Source organism: Centruroides vittatus, unplaced genomic scaffold (genome assembly GCF_030686945.1).
Source record: "Centruroides vittatus isolate TY-2023 unplaced genomic scaffold, ASM3068694v2 contig_863, whole genome shotgun sequence".
NCBI lineage: Eukaryota > Metazoa > Arthropoda > Arachnida > Scorpiones > Buthidae > Centruroides > Centruroides vittatus.
In genome coordinates this window covers 1,021,791-1,045,207 of record NW_027122563.1, presented here as the reverse complement: position 1 = coordinate 1,045,207, position 23,417 = coordinate 1,021,791, and the positions used below count along the sequence as shown (strand labels likewise).

At 28.3% G+C, this 23,417-nt stretch overlaps 1 protein-coding gene across 4 annotated transcripts in view; it reads right to left on the bottom strand.

Annotated features, from left to right (window-relative positions):
- The window catches only part of Cnot4 (CCR4-NOT transcription complex subunit 4), a 125,311-nt gene that overhangs the window by 78,653 nt on the left and 23,241 nt on the right, over positions 1 to 23,417 (bottom strand). For all 4 annotated transcript variants that reach the window (XM_067279317.1, XM_067279318.1, XM_067279319.1 and 1 more), the window contains exons 2-4: positions 10,435 to 10,509; positions 3,517 to 3,585; positions 640 to 705 (exon numbers count right to left, since the gene is read on the bottom strand). In XM_067279317.1, coding sequence (XP_067135418.1) covers positions 640 to 705; positions 3,517 to 3,585; positions 10,435 to 10,464 — 165 coding nt within the window. In that variant the 5' untranslated portion in view covers positions 10,465 to 10,509. The remainder of the gene's footprint in view (positions 1 to 639; positions 706 to 3,516; positions 3,586 to 10,434; positions 10,510 to 23,417) is intronic.

Sequence of the window (23,417 nt, the reverse complement as noted above, 5' to 3'; positions counted from 1 at the left end):
TATTTGTGTCTCTATTTTCTTTTATTACTGTATTTTTGTTAACATTTTGTGTTTATGGTTTATTAGGCATTTTTCTTTTTTGTTTTTAAATAAGAATAAAATAGTGCAACATCAGCACAACAGATTCACCTAATTCAAATGGTATAGGGCTACCAGGGTCCTTAGTCTTGAATTTTTTGTGTTGTACCCAAATTGACATCATTGAACTTCACTTGTGTTACTATAACTCACATAATTGGTAGTCTCGAGTTAGACTGATTAAGCGAACTCAAAAGGTGAGCGAAAATACATCATACTCACTTGGTTACATGTGTAATTAAGCATGATGAGATTATTTACAATGCATCTGGGTTTGCGACTATAATGATTTGACTTATCAACTTAACTGTAACAAGTTGTAAACAAATCAATGTGAATTAGTAATATAGTACGTAGAAACAAAATGGAAACGTCCAATGTTTTATTTTTAAAAAAATAAGAATATAGAACATAAATATAGAACATCTGCATCACTATATATATATATAATATATATAAATGACTTGTTTATGTGAAAAAAAAAATATATATATATATATATATATATATTTTTTTTTCACATAAACAAGTCATTTAAAGAAATCACTAGGCAATATTTACCTTTCGGCATGCTGGGCACAGTCCATTTTCATCTGTTCTTATTCGATGCCAACAAAATCTGCATATCTGTAATTAATTAGTCATATTATAAAAAATTTATAAAAGTTTATCTTTTCTTAATTTATGAAACAAAATAATTATGACTATCCTATTTTAATTATATTGATTGACCTTATACATCAAATTAATTTGATTTGCTCGATCAATATAAAATTATTTGTACATGATTCATGAAGATTTCAATTATCCTATAATCAAAGTTAAATTTGGTAAGAAAGTTTTAACCTTGATATCAGACTATTTTAGTATCATCACTATAGTAAGTAAATATATTTAAATGTGAAGGATAAATTTTAAAAAATTAGAAGAACTGCAATAATAAATTCTTAAAGATTTGCAAAAACTGTTTTACGGAGTTAATAATCCTGATTGTTCAATAAATAAAAACAGCTTAAGGTAACCAAAATTATTTCAAAGCATTTTTTTCTGTTTGGGCCATTTTTAGTGTACATGTGAACTGAATTTAGAAAAATATAAATACAGTAGAGCATCATTTATCTGAAAGCCGGTCAACCGAAACATCAGTTAACTGAAAGCTTTCCAGTCAGACTGTGTCGTGCCGAATCAAACATTTTTGATACTAGATTAACTTCTAAAGTATAATTTTTTTGTTTTTATATTTTTCAATATATTTATTTTGTTTGTACAAAATAAAGAAATAATTTTTAACGATACAATAGCCTCGATTATTATTACAAAAATAATAATCAAGGCTATTGTATCGTTAAAAATTATAAAAATTTTTATATTATAAAAATTTTCGTTAGGCTTAAAATTGACGAAAATTCAACACGAAGCGACACGTGATGGAGAAAAATTTAAACATCGGATAGGTTAATGTATTTTTTCATACATAATCGGTTATCTGAAAAATCAGTTATCTGAACAACCCCAGTCCCCAATTGATTTGGATAAACAATGCTCTACTGTAATTTATATTCATTAATTTATAAAGTACTTATATTTATATATATAAATATCTTCATTATTCTAAATTAAATTTCAATGTATAGTGAAGATGGCCTAAAGTGAAACTAAAAAAGCTTCAGAATAAATAATTTTAACCTTAATCAAGTAGTTTGTGTATTGATTATAATAGTGTCAAGTTCTACGTATTTTCTTGATTAATCAAATGCTAGTTATTTCACTCATTTTCTAAAATGTTTAAATTATTATTGAAAATTGAAAGATAAAATAGTCAAAATAATGCTTATTATTCTCAAAGCAAATTTTCAATGTTATTAATTAAAGAATTTTAAGATTTCCTAATGACTTTGTTTTTAAATGTATTTTTTATATATTTAAAAACTTCACACTGTTACTACTTAATTAGAATACCATTATTATTAGTTTAAAAAAAAATATATATATATATATATATACACACACACATATATACATATTTATTTAACATGCATACAGTAAAATGATGTATATAAATTAATAATTACAACCATGCATCAAATTCAAATTTTAATCAAATTTAATCTTTTAAATTCTTAAACTGCTTCATTTCCATTTCATTTTTGTAATTTAAAATACTCTCTCCAAAAGTAGGCAAACTGTTAACATGAAATTTTTTTTTAAGACAACATAAGAAATTTATAAATATGCTACAACAAATATCTAAGAAATATTAAATGGATTTACAATTATATTTTATAATTCCAAATTTTTTATTCTGGTAAGAAAGCTTGCTTGGGAAAAGCAATTTTTCTTGTGTTGTGGATTCTATCCAGAAGAAATGAGAAAGGCTATGATCAAATTCTTGAAGAGATCAAACAAATTTTAGGAATACTTTAATAAATGATACAGATGTTGAAGAATATGTGATTGCTAAAAGCAATTACTTGAACTTAACAAATTGTAAGAATTTATTAATATATATAAATAATAAATTTACTATATAACTAATAAAACTTGTATTAGAAGTTTGGTTTCTTCTTGCCTATCTTGTTGTTTCAATATTTATTCTATGAATAATAATTTAAACTATAATAATTTTGTTTAAATATTTTAGAGAATTACATTTTTTCCACAAATTATTTATTTTGATCTGTTATTTTTAAGTTATTAATAAAAAAATAAATAAATAAGAGTAAGCTTTCCAGAAGGAGGTCTGTTCTAAGAAATATTCACATCTAAATTCTTTGAATATCAACTTTTCAGAATTTCCTTGAATATAAAATGTTATCTGAAATTAAGTAATTAAAAAATGATAACCGGTGAACTAGCATTTGATAATAAATTCAGGAATGTAACCAAAAATTTCTGAGTGTAGGTCACCCACATTGCTGATGGCTTGCGCAGACTTATGTATGGTAGCTTAGATAGGTAGGCTATCATAATAATGCAAGCCAAACATTAGCAATACATTATTGAGCAAGATGTTGCCATACTGATATAGCAGCTTCTTGCATGTCATATGCAAACCAGTGATAAAATGATAATGTTGAATATAAAAAGGTGTACTAAAATTTAATACTAGAGTATTAAATTTTATTCTTCTTTAAATTATGGCTATACATGTAGCATAGTATAAGTCTGATGCACCTGTTTCCTGTTTCATCCAGTGGTCAACTGCTCGTGATAACTTTTTTACATTTTATTTTAAACTTGCATGGGCAGCTGTGAAGGTCAGCAGACAGCATGGGAGAAGTATAGTATTAGCATGGGAAATGCTGCCCCAGTGGCTACATCCTTGTAAATTACTTCATTGCAACATTATTAAAACAATTATTAATTATGACAATATTTATAAAATAGTCTTCCATTGGTTTAAATTAATATTTATCATCATCAGTTTATACTACTAACCTGATAGCCACATGTGCATGGGAAAAAATTAATATCATCCATTTCTAATGGCTCCATACATAAAGGGCACTAATTTAAAAAAAAAAAAAAATTATAAAATGTTATAATTTTCATTTAACAATAAATAATTTCAAATCAGTTTCAAAAATTTTATAACTCAACTTGTATAATTCATATAATTTGATCACAAGAACTTAAGTTTATTTAATTGAATCTGCTATATTTTATTCACAAGTTAATAAAGTATCTTAACTTTTATTAGAAAAAAATATATATATATAAATGGTTTATTAATTAAAATTAATACTTTTACTATTAAAAAAAATTTAAGAATTAAGCTAAATATTGTCACTAAAATTACTAAGTGTAGTAAATAATTAGAGAAACATTCATCATGTTCTTTTTACATGAAAACATAGAAATATAAGTTTTCAATGATAATCGTCATAGATTGATGTGCTAAACAAATATTTATAAGATACACTAGAAACTCAAATTATCAAAACTCTGGATTATCTGAAATAGTTTTCAAACAAAAAAACTAGAATATATGGCATTTTACATACCACAGAGTATAATACACAGAGACAAAACTCTCCATGTAATTGGAAGTTATTATGTCATCTGTTGATTGTTGCACAGCAAAACTAGGTCATTTGCATGTAACATTTATGTGAAATTTTGAGTAAATTTATTTACTTTCAAATACAGTAATTGCATTACAGTATTTATAGTTTATGAAACTTTAAATGCACAGTGCTTGATTGGACCAAAACACAAAAACCATTGAATTTCTGGATTATTTAAAAATTCTTTTTTTATCTGGAAGACTCCTGGTCCCATCAAGTTCAAATAATCAGGTTTCCACTGTATAAATGATCAATCATCAGAAAAAAAATATTAAAAAAAAATATCAAAACAATGAGATTTTTTTGGATGAGATAAACATCTAAGCTTAGATTTAAAACCATCACACTAAATTTAGTCTCAATCAAAAACATTCTTTCTGCTATAAAGTTTTTATTGTCTAGTGTTATAAGTGAACAATACATTATAAGGCCATGCTGCCCAACAACCTTTAGTCTATCTTGAGAAAATTAAGAATTTAAAAATTTTAGGAATGTCACACTTAAGACAATTTTTTTTTTTAAGTCAGCAACAATAGGTAAACGAAAACACAATAATATTATACTACTACTACTGTTTATTACTACTAGTAACTTCCAAAAAGTTAAGTTGATCCAAAGCAGAAATTTAACCTTTGAAAAGTTTCCTTTACAAGTGGATATTGTCTCTCATCCACAAGTGTCCAAAAATCAGTTTGCAATACTCTTGTTTTTAATTGTAGGTCAGATTGAAAATGAATTATTTCCATTTTTAAAATACTGACATTTTTATTCAACACACACAACATTTTGTGATATTTCAGAAATGTTAATAACAACAAAAGGATTTAAAATTCATCCAATCTAATTTCATAATTATTTTTAAGTTCAGCAAGATTTTCAGAATATTTATCTGATTCAATTTCTTTATATTTATGAATATAGTTCTTTAAATTTGGAAAACGGATGAAGTTACATTTTTTAATTTGAAATATCCACAAATTTAATTTTGACTGAAATGCATTTACACTTCCTACTGTATTAATTCAAAAAGTTTTTTTTTGTTTTCCCTGAAGTTCAAGATTAAGTTTATTCATTTTGGCTGTTACATCAGTAAGAAAGGATAAATCTAACAACCAGCCATGATCATTAAGTTCTCCATAAGTTTTGTTTCTGGATTCTACAAACAGTTTTATCTCTGGAATAAGCTCTATAAACTGTTGTAGAACTTTTCCCTTACTAAGCCATCTAGCTTTGGAATGTAACATTAAAGTTCCATAATCAGCATCAAGTTCAGTCTTTTGAATAATCTGTTCTGAAGTGGTCTGCTCAAACAGAATTTACAATTTTTAGAACAACTTTCATGACATGTTCATAATGCAACACTTTTATACATAATGCATGTTGATGAATGATGCAGTGATAAAAAAAATTTGGAAACAGCATCATATTTACATAATGTGAAGAAGCCAACACCAGAACCAATCATGACAGGTGCACTGTCAATTGTTATAGGTTATAAGTTTTTGAAAGGACAGATTAATTTATTTAATATAGTTTGTAATAACTTGGTATATGTCCTTCCCATGTATTTCCTTGTAGTGGCAAAACAGTATATCTTCTTTTACTGAGCAATTGTTAAAGACCATCCTTATAAAAATATTTCAGCGATATTGCAGATGTCTGTTGATTCATCACATTGTAAACTAAAAAATGCATTTATCTAAATCTTTTTCTCTTTGTAATTTAATATTTTCAGACATTGCTTCTATTCTACAGGTGACTGAATTTCTTCATAATTGAATATCTTCAATAGTTGATATAATTTCCTTCTTATTTTTAAATTCTTGAAACAATTATATTGCTGTTGTCAAAGGGTTTTTGTGTATTGCAAGTATATGTGCAATCTTAAATGAAGCATTGTAGCAGCTCTTGATTTAGTCATGGACTTAGTAAATATAGATTATTGGGCAACTAATGTGTTTTTGATTCTTTCACTTTAGATTTTCTTAAACTGCTGTTAATAGGATATTTAGTATCATATTTTTTGTGAACCATTTTAAAATATTGTTCTACATTGCAGTTTTTTCCAATAGCAACTGTTGAACTGAAAATCAAACAAATACATTTGTTCTTAAAATAAACTATTTTATTTTTACTAAATGTGATGAATCTGAATACACAAGCCATGAGTCGCATTAAAATAGTATGTGACCCATTTCCCTTCTGCCAGTCATGGGTAAAATCCTGGACAGACTTATCACTAACCATATCACCAACCACCTTATGAAGAATAATTATATCAATATCCACTAACATGGATTTGTTCCTGGTAGGTCAACTACCACAGCCCTGGCCTCGATCATTGATTATTTTGAAAAGGCCAAGAAAGATGGTAAACACTCTGTTCTAATTTCCATTGATTCCAAGGAGCATTTGATAACTTATGATGGCCAGAAATCCTGTATTGACTAAATATCACTGCCCTAATAACATTTTTAACATCATGAGTAGCTTTCTTGAAGATAGGCATATTGGCTTTTATACAAACAATCTCTCCTACACTCATCAAACAGCCTTAGGGGTCTGTAGCCAGCCCAACCCTCTGGACACTAGTTCACAATGACCTTCTGAACATCTGCAACAAGATACTTGGCTTCTTAGTGCAAGGGTATGCCGACAACATGGTGACCCTTGTTTCTGACAAAAACTCCGACAATCTGGCCCCCCTATGCAATATCACAATGGACACCATCTACAAATAGAGCACTGATAGTAAATTGCCTATAAATTACAACAAGTGTAAGTACTGTACATCATATTTCCAAAAAACACTAGCTTTAAAAAAAGCCCAACAATTAAAATCAACAATACAAGAATCTCTAGGATGAAGGAGTTAATGTATTTTGGGGTAACCCTGGACGAAGCACGTCGACAACATTTGCAAAAAGGCAACAGTTGTCTCCAACAAACTGATTAGTATAGCAGCCAATAACTGGGGTATCAGATACAATGCTATCAAATATATCTATTTGGGTGCCATAGAGCCCATTATATTTTATGCTGCCCCTATCTGGGAAAAGGCCACCTACAAGCAAGCAAATATCAAAAAATTTAATAAAGTCCAGAAAATTGCAGCATTGCAAATTGCCAGGGCCTACCTTACTGCACCCACCTTGGCCCTTCTAGTCATAAGCAGACTCTGCCCTCTATGCCTTAAAATTACAGCAGCTATGTGGTCTTGGAATCTCAAAAACATGATTGACCTCTCTAACAGGAAAGATAAAATTCAGCACAAAACCCTTCCAAATCTTCCTGACAAAATCTACCAAGACCTCATTACCAATAGTATCGAGAAGAAAATTCCAAACTCCTATATAGATATGACTCTTTCCATGAACATCCAGGACCTCACTTACCATGATGAGAATGACAATGATTATAAAATCTACACGGATGGTTCCAAGCAAGAGGATCAAGTGGGCGCAGCTTTTATTGTGTACAATAAGGCAAGCAATATTATTCACCGGTCTGCTTTCAAGCTCGGTAAATACTGTTCCGTCCCACATCTTCGCCATCACCAAGGCATTCCATCACATCAACAAAGACCGGTTTCCCCATAAAAAGAAAATAACCATCTACACAGACAGCATTACAGCTCTTTGCTCAATTTCCAACACCAAAAACAACGGCTACAATGTTACCATCATTCAGAAAATGCTTATCGGTAATAACCACCATCATCACATCACCCTTAACTGGGTCCGTGCCACTCTGGGGCAGAGGGAAACGAGGCAGCTGATGCTCTCACCAAAAGAGCTGCAGTCTCGTCCCTTCCTGGAATACAGTAAAATAGTGGAACACAGATAGTGGAATACAGTAAAATACTGCATTCCACTATCCATAAATGGATCTATAACCAATTTTTGCAAACTTGGCAAGAAGACTGGAACAACTGCACTACAGGCTGTCCCACTTATGGCTTCATTCCAGACATCTGTCAGGCTGAGTTGCAGGCATCTTGTTCCCAATTTTGCCTTGACTCAACTTCTCACTGGCCACGGGAACTTCAATGCTTACCTCCACTGGTTCCAGACAGCTACAGGACGAGACCTGCAGGTATAACATGAACACTAAACAAGACTACCTTCACCTATTGTTTGACTGTCCACTCTTCGACAGCAACAGAGATACACTAATTGAGGCTGCACTTTGTAACAACCATAACTGGCTGTGTCCTCTACAAGCCCTAATATATGAGAAAGACATGTACAATCATCTGAATAATTATCTGCAGAGCATCAAAGTGTTTACAGAGAGGACAAGAAACACTTAGTCAGTGGCAGTGCCCTCGAAGTCATGCAAATCTACTGAACTACGATAACACCACACATTAATAAAAATCACTGTCAATGCTTTTAGTGTAACCCTAGGAATGTCAATTGTAAATATGTTTGTAACCTGATAATTTGTTCGAGCTACCTGTAATCTGGCACCTAGCACACACCCTGTATCTAGTTTATGCACAGTTAATCTGCATACTGTTCATACCTTTATCATCTGTTTTTATGTTTATACTATTTGTGATCTGTTAAACAGCACTCAACATTTACATGTTGAGTGCTGTTTGACAAATTGCAAATAGTACAAACTTTGTAGCTACTTTGTACCAATATTAATCTGCATACTGTATATACGTTATTACTTGTACATATATTAGTGCTATTTGCAATCTGTAACATAGCACTCCCAACTTGTATTCCTCTAACATTCTTGTTATTGTTATTGTATTTTCTACTGAATGTTTCCTTATAAAACACCATCGCAGGACGCCTATGGATCCCAGCCCTTTTTTCATCTCCTTTCCTTTCTCACCCCCACCCCTTCTTCCCTCTTTTCCATAACACAGGTTGTACCAAAGAGTAATACCTGTCTTACTTCTACTACTACATCAGACAAATAAATATAGGTTTAAAAAATGCAACTTAGAACTGAGGAAATTAGTACAGTAGCGAACCGAAAATCGGAATCAATTGGGGACTGGGGTTGTTCAGATTAGTAATTTGTTCCGATTACCAATTATGTACGAAAAAATACATTAACCTGTCCGATGTTCAAATTTTTCTCCCTTGCGTGTCGCTTCGTGTTGAATTTTTCTCCGTTGCGTGTCGTTTCGTGTTGAATTTTCGTCGATTTTAAGCCTAACAAAAATTTTTATAATAATAATCGAGGCTATCGTATCGTTAAAAATTATTTCTGCATTTTGTACAAACAAAATAAATATAATGAAGAATATAAAAACATGAAAATTATACTTTAGAAGTAAATTTAGTATCAAAAACGTTCGATTCAGCACGACACAGTCCAACCGAAAATCGTTCCGATTACCGGCGATTCTGATTACCGGGGTTCCGATTAACGAGTCTCTACTGTACTATAAAAAAGCAAATGCAGAAGGTGAATGAACTTTTTCATAAGAATTTCTCAAATTACAGTAGGGTCTTGTTTTGTGTATAATTGATATACACAAATTCATGTTTTCATAGATTGCAAATAGTTAGCAATAAGAGTCAATTAACCTATCAAATCCAACTCTGTCAGTAAGCCATGTTTCTTCAGCTTCCGCCATTCCAAACATAGCAAACTGAATGCTACCCATTGTAGAGATTTGCACATGTTTCTCTATAGTAGTATACCTGATACAGTATAAAATTTTACTTTGTAAATCCTGAAATATGAGACTCAAATATTCATTACAGTAAAAATGTAATTAAAATGTTTTAAATATATTTTAATGTTTTTCCTGTTAACTGTGGATAGTTAACAGGATGTATAAGTGTCTAGACAACTGTAAGACTTTTGGATGGTATATAAATTTATGCAAAATTTCATTTTACACAGTATCTGCTGATATGCAATCCTGACATAAAACAAAGACTATACTATATGAATAAAAGCAATTAACTGTAAAAAAATTCTAAATTTAAACTCTAAATTATTAGATATTTTTAAAGAAATAATGGTTTATGAATAAATTTTATACTTGCTGAATATTCATTATTATATTTTAATTAGTATATTGCAAAAAAGTGAAAAAATGATAAAATATTATACATTCAATAACTCCTAATAATATTTTTAAATATGTTTCATACAAATTAATATTGATTGATTAATTACTAATTCATAAAAACTGTGTTATACACACTTATGACAACATACAAAATATTCAAAATACATATCATTAATGAGTCCTTACATGCATATAAAATTCAGTAGAAATAAAATTGAGAATTATCTACATAAGACTGACCTCAAGATTTTGATCTTCATTTGCAGACATTTTCAATATCACAGCTTCAACAATAGCCTATTTCAATACAAAATTCTGAAATAAAAAATTTTACATTTAAATGGCTTATATTTACAAATACGTATAATTAATATACATAAAAGATATATAAAATTTTGTTGTTGTTGACAAGGCTGTATAGAATTAAATAAATTTCTCTACATATTGTTTAATAAATCAGAAATTAAGAATATTTTCAAAAAAGCACAATTTCCTTCTTTGATTATAAATTAAATCAAAAATTATTAGAATAACCAATCATTTATCACTTCTTATGCACTAAGATCTTTAGTGCATAAGAAATGATAGTGCAAATCTAAGATATTATGACGAGTAATTTGTGTCTAATTTCTTAACTTAATATACCAAACATTTTGATCTACAATTTTTAGAAGTAACCAAAAGAATAGCAAGTTATACCTAATTGTCTACGAAATTTATTTGATGAGTCACGTAAACATATACAAGTGATATATACAGTGGAACCTTGCTTATCGAGCATAATTCGTTCCAGAATCTTTCTTATGATGCAAAACGCTCGTTAAGCAAAACAATTTTTCCCATATAACTTAATGTAAAATACAATAATGTGTTCCATGCTGAAAAAAATACTCAAATATTTTGTGTATAACGTTTATTCAAAGAAAATTACACAATACACATTGTTAAGGAGAGTGAATCATCACCTTTTCTTCAAGCACAGAATGAACCAACCCGGAACACGAATTTGATTTGCAGAAAACAAAAAAAAATTAATTTGGAATCAGTCATTAAATTTAATACGAGATGGCAGCATAACTGCCTACCTCTAGTCAAATTATTTAATTTCTAATATTTAATTATAGCCTTTATGTAGCCCAAGAATTTGGCATATCATTTGGCATGTTTATTATATAATGTACTATGGTTGATGTTTATATGTAATATGCCTGAACACAAGTTTGGAAAAATGTGTGATCACAAGCAATACTAAGATGCTAGTGGAATGAGTGCTAAACACAGACTGATGTAGTATGCACACAATCTGAGACTTCCCCTTTCCTCCACTCATTATGTGAGTCGTTATTTTACAATTTGTTTTGCTCATTATGCAAATTACTCACTATGAGAGGTGCTTGTTAAGCAAGATTCTACTGTATACACACATGCACAGTCTCCATAAAGTGTATATATGAAAGTTTGACATTATTTATAATCCAGTAATTTTCATACTATGCAGTGAGGCACAAGACTCCAAGTGTGAAGATCAATACTGTAATATTTATTTTCAAGTAAAACTCCTGTACATACTTGATATGATCTATATTGATTTCATTATAATATATTATTAAAAACACATTCAACTTCTGTGTTTATTTCATTAAAATTATGACGTGGTCATAATATCAAAATTCGATTTCATTACAAGGAAACAAGTGCTAACATTTTTGGAAATCTTTATATTACACTGCCATATACTACAAAAAATTATCAACTTGATTGCAATATGGTTAAACAAAATGAAACTTCTAAATATCAATTAAAGAGTATTTTTAATAAATAATAATTCAAAATTTCAGAATATATATTTTATTTGAATTAACTGGTATACTACAATATAAATACAGTAGACCCCCCTATAACACGGTAGAGAAGTTCTGCGTTATATGAATCAGCGTTGTACAAGTCACTTAAATGACATGAGCTAATCACAGCCTGGCACGTGTGCAGTTTAGGAGCTACAGCTGTTTGAAAGGTTTTCTTCCATAAAATTAATCGATTCTAGACTAATTTGACTCAACATTTCCAAATCACATATAATTTTTTGGGAATAATCCATATAAAGTATGCTATAAACAAAAAATTGTAGGATTACTTACTGAGCGTGCACCGTTTGACGACGCCATTGCTTAAGCTTGTTTTTGTCGCAGAGTGGCTCATCGAACAGTGGGCGTGTTTCCTGATCAGCAAATTTTTCGCAGAAAAATAACTTAACTTTGGAGACATCATTAATAAAAATATAATTTTTACAGTATTGTATTCAACAGTATTGTATGTGTAAAAATATAATTTTTACACATACAATACTGTTGAATAATAAATGTTTTTTTAGTAGGTCCAGTGCTCATTTAAACTCGACGGTTTGTACAATATCCGCTATTGGTCCAGATTCGACCAATCCTGTCGCAACACAAGTCGGCAATGACGTTTTACCGTGTTACTCGAGTCTCTTTTAGCGTGTTATATGAACACAATCGCAATTTTTTCGCCATGTTATACGAACCCGTGCTATAGGGGATCTACTGTATAATAAAATTAAATTAATAGTTCTTCTGCACTGATAACCTCACAACCTCTCACTACTATAAGACCAAGAGAAAAAACTTTTCAAATAAAATTATTCAATCTTAGTACCAAATTGGCTAGATGTTATCACATGATCTCAATTTTTATTTTTTTAACTATGTTCAAATGACTTCTCAAAGAGTAATTAATTACTTTGAATCACAATAATTAATTATAGACTCTTGTAAAGATAAAAGAACAGTTTCAAATATGGATTTTTAGATCATCAAATGATAACAGTAGCGAAGTTTTACAAAACAGCAATATAAAATCATATTGAAAGAAAACAATAATTGTATTAAGATCATATTCTGTTCATCAATAAAGAACTGTAAATAGCATTATAGCTAATAAAATTAAGAGACATTTTGTTTGGAAAATGTTTATATTCCAAACATACATATACATGCAAGATCTAATTTTGATATAAGCTTGCAATATTAAGTCTAATAGAAACTTATTTTATACATAAATTCCCCTCTCTAACATCAAAATACATAAATTTTCTTTCAAAACTAATTACTAGATATATAATTTTACTTTCGTTTTTCAAATATAACTACAAATACTTTACAGAAATTCGTGAAATACAACCCTGCAATGTTGTTTCTATAATTTAACATCTTACTAAAAACACATCTAAGAAAATTAATGATCTAACATTTGAATATCTAAGTTTATGCATAAAGTGATAAATAAAAATAAGTTCTACTATGTTAAATTCATGTAAAACTTGTTTGTTATCTTAATTCTACATAAATAAAACAAAATAGTTATCAAATTGTTAATTTTATATATATATATTTGAAAATATATATATATTTGATTGAACAATATGATGCAATCTGATAATAATTACTTTAAAATTTATTATTATTAATCATTATCAAATTTTTTTTTGTTTTAATGAAAAAAAAATATATAATTATAATGTATTTGTAGCAATTGTATTATGGACAACAGGTGTAGCACCCATAATTATATTATGGGTGCTACACCAATCAAATATGATTTCATAAAATACTATGTAAAAAAAATTCATCATCTGAACAGAAGGACAATTTTTTTTCAGTAGAAATAGCTCTGGTTCATTGCCAAAATATTGATGTCTCTCACTATAGTAGTAAGACCTTGGAACAGCCACATGGAGAAGGAAAGGAGGACTACATGTTTGTGACAATATGATATGCTTCCACAACATAAAAAGATAATATTCTGATTTACTTGTATCCATATCCAATTTTTAATTTTATTCACAACAATTTTTATCATAATTTCTATTAAAATAAACTGTGAAAATTATAATTATTAGAAATAAGATGGCAAGATGATAAGTTTAAAGTAAGAAAGCTTAATTTTTCAGTGTATAGTAGCACTAAATAATATTGTACATTATAATGAAATTATTAAAAAACAAAATATTGAGACTACTACTAATAAGAATATTGTATATGAAATAAATATTTAGAGATTTAATTGTTAACAATAAGAATTTCAGTGTGTTCCAGAAAATTGTTTCCTCTGTTTTATTACAATCAGCAAGAAATCTTAATCATTAACAATATATTGCTGTTAATATTTGATTTGAAAAGTACGCTTTAATTTTTTTTTAAAATATAACCGAAATATTTTATACTACAGAATGGTTAAAACTAAAAACCACATCTGTTGAATAAGAAAGGAATGGATATTACTTTTCTCTAAAAAATAATCCATAAATAAAGTTAAAAATCAAGTAAACAAATCTAAATTCATTATTATGTATAGTGCTAGAATCATAGAGATGAAGATAAACTGGACATTTAAGATCGGCCCAAACAAAAAGTATAGCCTAAATAGTAAAAATTAATAAAACTCAATTACTTTCCATGTAATCATTAATTAACATATACAAAGTTTGAATTTACACTCATCAAATTTGAGACTAAAAATTAAAAGATGAATAGAGTCAAAGTCTGGATACTTGAATCAGAAAACCTTATATTCAAGATCATTGAATTAAGCTTGTCAAAAATAATGGTATCATCTAGTCATAACACTTCACAATCTATTCTTTAATGTATCATGTTTTCTATTACTTTTAATGCAATTCTTTACTTTTAAAGGAATTTAATCCTGTGAAATTAGTATTATGGAATTTTATACATAAGACACTATATATTAAAATAAGGATTAATACCACATTAACTATGTTCCTAAATGATAAAATTCAATATTTTCTTTAGAAATGCTCTATAAATACTGAAAATGTTTTGCTTCATAATAAACACATACTGTTTTCTGTAATCTATACCTAAGATCACATTAAAAATCTATTAAAAATACTTGTATAATTTTATTATCAGTAATATCAATTTAAATATATTTATATTCATACAACCAAGATAATTCAATTAACCAAAAAACTATTGCTACTTTACATTCAAAGTAAAATATGGTTGGTTAGTAAGTAATTCAGAAAAAAAAACAATGATTAGGCCATAATTTTGTGTTAAATTTGATAATAAATAAATAAATTTAGATTAAATTATCTTAGAAGTTTCTGGAAGGAGAGATCAACCCAGGGCTTGGCTCAAACTATCTTCCATATACTATGCAGATTCATTTAATAATTTAGTAATAAATTATGTTATCTGGACAGACTGTCTTTTACTATAATTAACACACTATGACTATACATGTTACACATACACTGACCTATATGGTTGTAGGGTCTTAAGGACTAAACAAATCAAAAGTCCAAACAGAATAACTGGTAGAATATTTGGTGTGAAGATGGTATGATGATGATGATGCAGATTAGAGCCCTTTACAGGTTGTTCATTTTTCAAAAATTTCTAAATTATTTAAGTTTAACTTAATTCACTTTTTCTTATTTAACACAAGATGGCAGTCTAATTACCTACCTCTGTCAAATTATTTCATTTAATTATTAACTACTACATTACAGCCAAAATGTAATCTGGCAGTGATTATTTGATTGATCTGAATTTAAACTGCAACTTTTTTAAACAAATTAACAGTTAATATTTAAGAAATTTATATTAAAAAATAAATATATATAAATTTTAATCAAATATTCATGAAGTGCTGTGTGTGTGTGTGTGTGTGTGTGTGTGTGTGTGTGTGTGTGTGTGTGTGTGTTACAGTCAAAAATAAATCTAACTTTTGACACTGCACAGAAATGACTAGTGCCTGTTTGAATATTTTCTTTGATAATGCACTGTTGGAATTCTGATGATGATGCAATATGAGCAGCAAATCAACATTATATTTTGCATCGAACTTAGTAAAAACACTGTAAACTAAAACAATCTACAGTACTTAAAAAGCATACAGTAATGACATCAAGTCACTTAAACATAAATGGCCTATGCATTTTAAGAGACACTATAAATCAAAAGAAAACAATCCTCCGTCTAGCCAGCTTCAACAAAAATAAAATGATTTCCATCTTCTTGAAGAGATAAAACAGATTGTAGACAATAGACAATCAACAATCTGATCAATATTTTGGTAATTTCACATGTTTCTGTTCACACCATTCTTCATGATCACTTGAAAATGCATCACATCTGTTTTCACATTGTTCTGAGAAGTTGACAAATGAACATGAACTCACTAATAACATAGTGATTAACACAGTTGATAAATATCCTAAATAGTGGTGTTTCTTACATGACCCACAGAGTAAATAAATTTCATCAACAAAAAAATCAATCTCTTCACCAAGGCAGGAAAAAAAATGGCCTGTCTATATAGAAAGATCCAAGATGAAGGTAATGTTTGTTGATTTTTTTTTTTATATATTAAAAGTTTAATGCATTATGAGTTTGTTCTTGATGGTAGACCCATTAAACAGTCACAACCTCACACTTATCCTCCAGCAAAAACTTTTAATTAGTTAAAACTAATGCTTCCAGCCTCATTTATAGGTCTTCAGGCTCATGTACACAAATAGAATGCTCTTTTTTTACAAACATTCAAATGTAAGCACATTCCAAAAAGGTAATTCATTGAGACTTCATGTTTACACTATTTTCAACTGAAAACTTTGGTTCATATTATTTATACTTTGATGTTTGTACTTACTTATATTTTTTACTCATCCACTAACTGATTATATGAGTTCATTTATATTTATTCTTCTATTTTTATTAATTTCCTTTGATAGAATATAAGATTTGAATGTAATTCAAATTTTAAAATCTGCAAATTCTTTTTGGTATGTGCTTACATTTGAATGATTGTTATAAAGTGCCTTCTATTTTTGTAAGCAAACCTGGTGAAGATCTATAGGTGAGGCTGAAAACATTAGTTTAATTAAAAATTGTTGCTGTAAGATAAAGGTGTGCAGTTGTGACTAACCTAACCTAAGATCCAATTTTGTTTGTATTTGAATAGACCCATTAACAAGGAATCCTATGCTAATATTCTTGATAATCTTGGTAATGTACAAAACAAATATAGCTCATCTGTGACAAGCAAAAAAATAGATTCTCCCTACAACAATGCCCTGGTACATTGATGAATACCTGGCAAAATACCAGATACCTGACTCATTGGCCTTCATCCTGTAGACTATCCTGTCTTCACCAATGAATGCTCTACTGAAGAGTCACACATTCAAATCAGGAGAGAGAAAAAGTCCTGTGACAATTACACTCAAGAAGATAATGCAAAATGAGCAAGAAGTCTGTCTTAATAAACAATACAAATGTTGGAAGAAACGTACAGCTATTTTCAAGATACTTATTTTGAAGGTGGTCTTTAAATGCTTTTAATATAAGTTTTATTGCATTAATAGTATAGGTACAGCATATTTTAACTATAACAACTTATAATTTCAAGTATTATGCATTCATTAAGTTTATTTTAAAATCTATTGGAATGTGTATTTCACTCATTACAATAAGTTTTGAAAACTATGAAGATTGCTTGATTATCACTGCAAATTTCCAGACTGATTTTATTTAATGACTAATGGATGCATTTATTTAACTGAAAATCATTTTCTCCACAACTTATTCTACTATTGCTGTTATCATACTCTTAAGTTTCATTTTATTTTTGTTCTGCTATAATAAGCAAATCGAATCATCACTCCACTCATCACCTATTGTTATTCAGTTTGTAATTTTAATTTGCATCCTACATTAAAAATTATATATATTTTTTAATTTTTCTTTTATTTTTCTTTTATTATATGAATTATATATATTAAAATTTCACATAATTTTATTTAAAAATGAGTATGTCAACAAAAACTTCCTTAAAATTTGAAAACATTACAGTTTTTAATTAAAGTATTTTAAGCATAAATTAATTGGTAAAAGAAATTAGTTAGGAATAACAACCAAGATCACCTATACATTGAGGTATTTGGACTGCTCTTTTCCTAATCCTCAACAGGGTCCCAAATTTCAACAACAAACAACAGAAAATTATGACTGACATGATCTAGTGAATAAAGAAACTAATGAATGATATTTATCTATTGTCCCATTCAACTATTTTAAAATAACAACAAAATCACAATACCATCCTTGTATTTCCAGCAAATATGTTTATTAAGAACATAAATGGATATCAGAATAGAACAAGAGATGGAATATTATAATTTAAAATATATTTTAAAATTCAAACATTGTTAGTTTTACATGTTAAAAAACACAAACATTTTCAGCATATTTCATAAGTCTGTGTCAGATTTCCAATCAAACTTCAATTTGATAAAGTTCAAAATTGGAATGATGCAGGTTTACAAAATATGCAGAAAATGCTTGTTCTCAATAAATGTGTTTGCTGGAAATGTATTGATAGTGCTGAGATTTTCATGTTAATCATAGTTCCAGTTTTGTTCATTATTTCTATTTTTATGTAGTTAAGTTGACAAAATCCACATTTCTTGTTTCAAAGTAAAATTAACCACGAATGTAACTAGTTCAACCTTGTGGGAGTGCTGGTTCAATATTGAATCAGCATTTAAAGCTTATTGCATAATGTACTGTACAATGCCCTTTTTTTTATAGTCTGTGGCTGTTAATAATAAATCTTATCAGAAATATTCTATTTTAAAAGATTAATTTAAAATTATAATAAAATTATGCTGAAATTTTAATTAAAAAAATAGACAATTGTCTATTAATGAAAAAAATTTTTACAATACAAAAAATTATCAGTTGGAAACAACTAAATTGTTAAAAGATATTAAATTTTTAGTTAAAGATGGTTAGTAAATTATATTGAAATACAAAAACTGGATATTTAAACTACTACTCAATTTAATCTATAACTAGGAACTAAAACAATCAAGATGGCAGAGTCATCATAAGAATTCTTAAGAAAATTCTACAGAATAGCAGATAATATGAGATTAATTCTTTGAAGCATACATTTTTAAGAACTTATTTTATTATGATATTTTAGAAACTTTTCTGAATCAAGTAGTTTCCAAAAATTTATTGGTATATTTAAATATTTTTATGATTTATCTTAAATTTTTACTATAAAATATAACCAAACATGTATGCATAACAACTTGCTCCCAAACTTTACTGTAAAAAGTAATGCAGAACAAAAAAATGTCTTGGAATAGACTAATGTTCCAGGAAATTTTACAATGAAACATTTTAAAAAGTATTATATCATTAACGTATTTCATTAATGCATTCTTTTCATGCATTAGAAAGTAAGAAGAAAATTAAAGTTCACCAGATATAAGATTCACAAGAATATAAGATAATACTTTACTTAATTTTCTGTACTGAAATGGAAGTAAGTGTATTTAAGCTATCCCAAGCCTTTGACAGTTAGCCCAAAATTCTTTCTTACTGCATTCTTACTGCAAGTTTTAAAAACAATATATTTAATTAAATAACAACATTTTTCTTCAAGAGTTGAGCTAAACAGGATTACCTGCAGTCTACTGAAAGCCAGTTGGGAAATTCATTAGCCTATGAGAGATCGCAACCTCAAATACAAGTTCATGGCAATCTTTTGAGTCTTTTTTTGGAAAAAAGCTGTGTCTTACACACCATAAGTATATTAAGTAGGTAAATAAACTATTTGACAATAAAAGAAATTAGATCTTAAAAAAAATCAATCTTTTTATCTAGAAATCTAACAGAAAACAATCAAATTTCAATTATTCTTTAGATTAAGGTTGAGAATTCAAAAGAAACTGGACAGAAAACCTTCACCGGTGTATTTAAAAACATGTATATGAGATAGATAAATTATAACTATTTGATTTGAAGAATTAAACACTAAAAAATACAGCTCTTCTCTAGAATAATCATTCCAAACTCAAAACAAGAAAAAAAAATGCTTTTCAATTTGAATTTTTCCTAACAGGTAATTAGTAACTCTTCCAATCAACACAATGCTTAATGTAATATTCATAGTAATTATATTAATATATCTAAAAATAAAAAGATAACATTTAATGAAATAAACTTCTACTAATGTGTTTTAAATTATTTTAAAATATTTTTTAATAATACCTGTGTTATATTAAACTTACATATCTACAAACATCAGTAAAGTTTGTTGAAAAAAGTTAAAATTATAAACAAATTAAAAATTTTTTTTTAAACTATTATATATCAATGACCATCGTCAAATATTTACTTTTAAAATAAATGTACAAATGACCTTCACAATTCTGTGACCTAAATCTTACAAAACAGCCTAATCAAAAACTAAAAAAACTTTAAATCTGCAGTATCAAAAAAGTAATATAAGTAAACAACAATTATAGTAAAAATAAAATTCATAGTATTAAAAAAAACCCCATTATGAATAAAGAAAAAGCAGATATCACTAAATATAGTCAAACATTTATAATTCAGAAATCTTATCAAAAAACACTCAAAGCTCAGAAGTATTTACTAAATAGCCACTTTAGAAATTTATTTTAAAAAGGTTTCTGGAAAAATTTGTAAACTTTGAAAATTAAAAAATTCAAAATTGATAATTGATACTTTTTGCCTAACACATGTTTTAACATTATATTTCTAATTAAAATGAAGACAAAATCTGCCCAAAAGGGATCACTATTTATTTTCTCTATCCTCTATACCAGAAAATGCAGATTTTCAAAAAAGCTGCCCCCTGGTGATGATACATGTAAAATTTTCATCTGTAAATTTTCATCCAATAGAGAATTATTGTTTAATAAAAATGAAGACAAAGAAAGGTCAGTTGCCAAAAAGTGTATAGTCTTAGAACACAGAAAATAAATGGTGATCCCTTTTGGGTAGATTTTGTCTTGATTATTATTAAACAATAATTCTCCATCAAATGAAAAAATACAGATTATGTTTCTTATTCAACTGATTTTTGAATGTTTCTCATAAACTGTTAATAAGCTACATAGATTGAAACCTTCTTTTGTTAATATTTATATTTTATTTAAAAGATTAATTTGTCACATTATTATAAATAATAGAATATATTTAATGTCTATCAAATTAAATTTAACTTAAAGGAATAAAGAGTTATTAAATACAGCACATTCCTTTGTAAAATAATTATAAAAATCCAATAAAAGCAATACCCAAGTGAAAAAAAAAAATCTTGTTTCTACTCTTACAAAACGAGTTTCATATTTTAATGTAGAAAAATTTGTCAAACAGCAATAATTAGCTTATTGAATTACAAATTGTTTTCAGATTTTTCAATCAAAGAAATTATTCAAAACACACAAAGTTTCTAATTTAATGTTTTTTTTTATCAATTGTTTGTTTTACAATCAGTGCTCTTTTCCAAAAAAATTACTGATGAAGATTACTAATGAAGATATGCAATGTTAATTAAAACCAAATGTCTGCTCTTCTTATATTTGCCATTTAAACTCGAGAGTCAGTAAGCATGTTCATTATAGTTGCTTCCACGTTTTCTTGTAAGTGTTGATTCAAGGATAGTTTTTAACAAGGTGTGTGTGAAATGAAAGAGAACTATCTTAACCGTGAAACAAACTAGAAATCATTGAAAAACTTGAAAAAAAAAAGAATCAAGTAAATTAGACAATAACTATGAAATAAGCATTGAAATTGTACACAATATGAAAAAGCCATAAAGAGAAATCAATGATGTTCTCTAGGGACTATGATAAATGTAGCTGGCTGCTCAAACTGAAAGGAGTATGAAAACATTGTCACACAAGCACCTGGATACTGCTCATCAGTAGTTCCACCAGAAGAGCTGAAAGAATGCAAATTTTTGGTGCAGTGTGTGTAAAGAAAGCAAAGTTCTTTCACAAATCACTGGGATTAAAACACAAATTCAATGCTTTATCTGGATGGTTAACTAGGTTTAAACAGTGGTACAGTATTTGAAGTTAATCATGAAAGGAAAATGTCTTAGTGCAAACATGAAAGTGCCTGAATCTTTTAGCACCAATTTCTAAAAATACAAACAGCAATAAAACTGACCCTGAACAAATTTATAATGCAGACAAATCAGGTTTGATGTGGGAGTGCCTACCACTGAAGAGACTTGCATCTGGAAAAAATGTCTGCTCCCAAACAAATCCACAAAAGAGTAGGCAACCATTTTGTGTTGTGGAATGCTTCAGAAAACCATAGATTAAAGCTTATTTTAATTGGAAAAATCTAAGAAACCTTGTTGCCTTAAAAAGGTACTGAAACTGAAGTCTTGCTTGTGATTTACTACAGTCAGAAAGGGACATTGATGAAGAGAGATTTTTTTTAGATTAGTTCCTAAACTATTTTGTGCCATTTTCTTCAGAAAAAGGGAGTACAGTAGAGTGTCATTTATCTGAATCAATTGGGGACTGGTGTTGTTTGGATAACTGATTATGTACGAAAAAATATATTAACCTATCACATGTTGAAATTTTTCTCTGTCGCATGTCACTTCGTGTTGAATTTTCGATGATGTTAAATCTAACGTAAATTTTTTAAAATAATAATCGTGGCTATTGTATCGTTAAAAATTATTTTTTATTTTGTACAAACAAAATAAATATATTGAAAAATATAAAAACAAAAAAATTATATTTTGGAAGTTAATCTAGTATCAAAAATGTTCGATTCAGCACCACACAGTCCGACTGGAACGCTTTCGGTTAACCGACATTTTGGTTGCTCGGCTTTCAGATAAACAATGCTCTACTATACTACTGAAAGCAATATTGTTATTAGATAATGTGCCTTCATACCCCAATAAAGGTGTTCATTATGTTCTGATGACAGTCTCATTGTTGCCAAGTTTCTACCTCTAACCTATGGATCAAGGTATAATCACATCTGTAAAAATAACATTACAGTTCTGGACTCCTGAAAAATCTTATTGATGAAACTGTTATACTTCCCAAAGTCTGGAAACTTTTCATTGTTGAATGCAGTACGTGGAGTGTCAAAAGTAAAAGATGTAACATTATGTCAGTTACCAAGGAAAATTCTTCCCCAAATACCTGTAGAAAATAATCACAGACATTGAAGAAGACAACAAATATGAAATTTTTTTACTGATTAAAGAAAAGACTGAAAAAAATTATGATAAAAATTTAAAGGAAGTTTCAAAGAGATGCATGCTATACAGGTATCCATCAGTTGTCCAATAAGGGCACTGTAGAAGCCATCACCATGAAG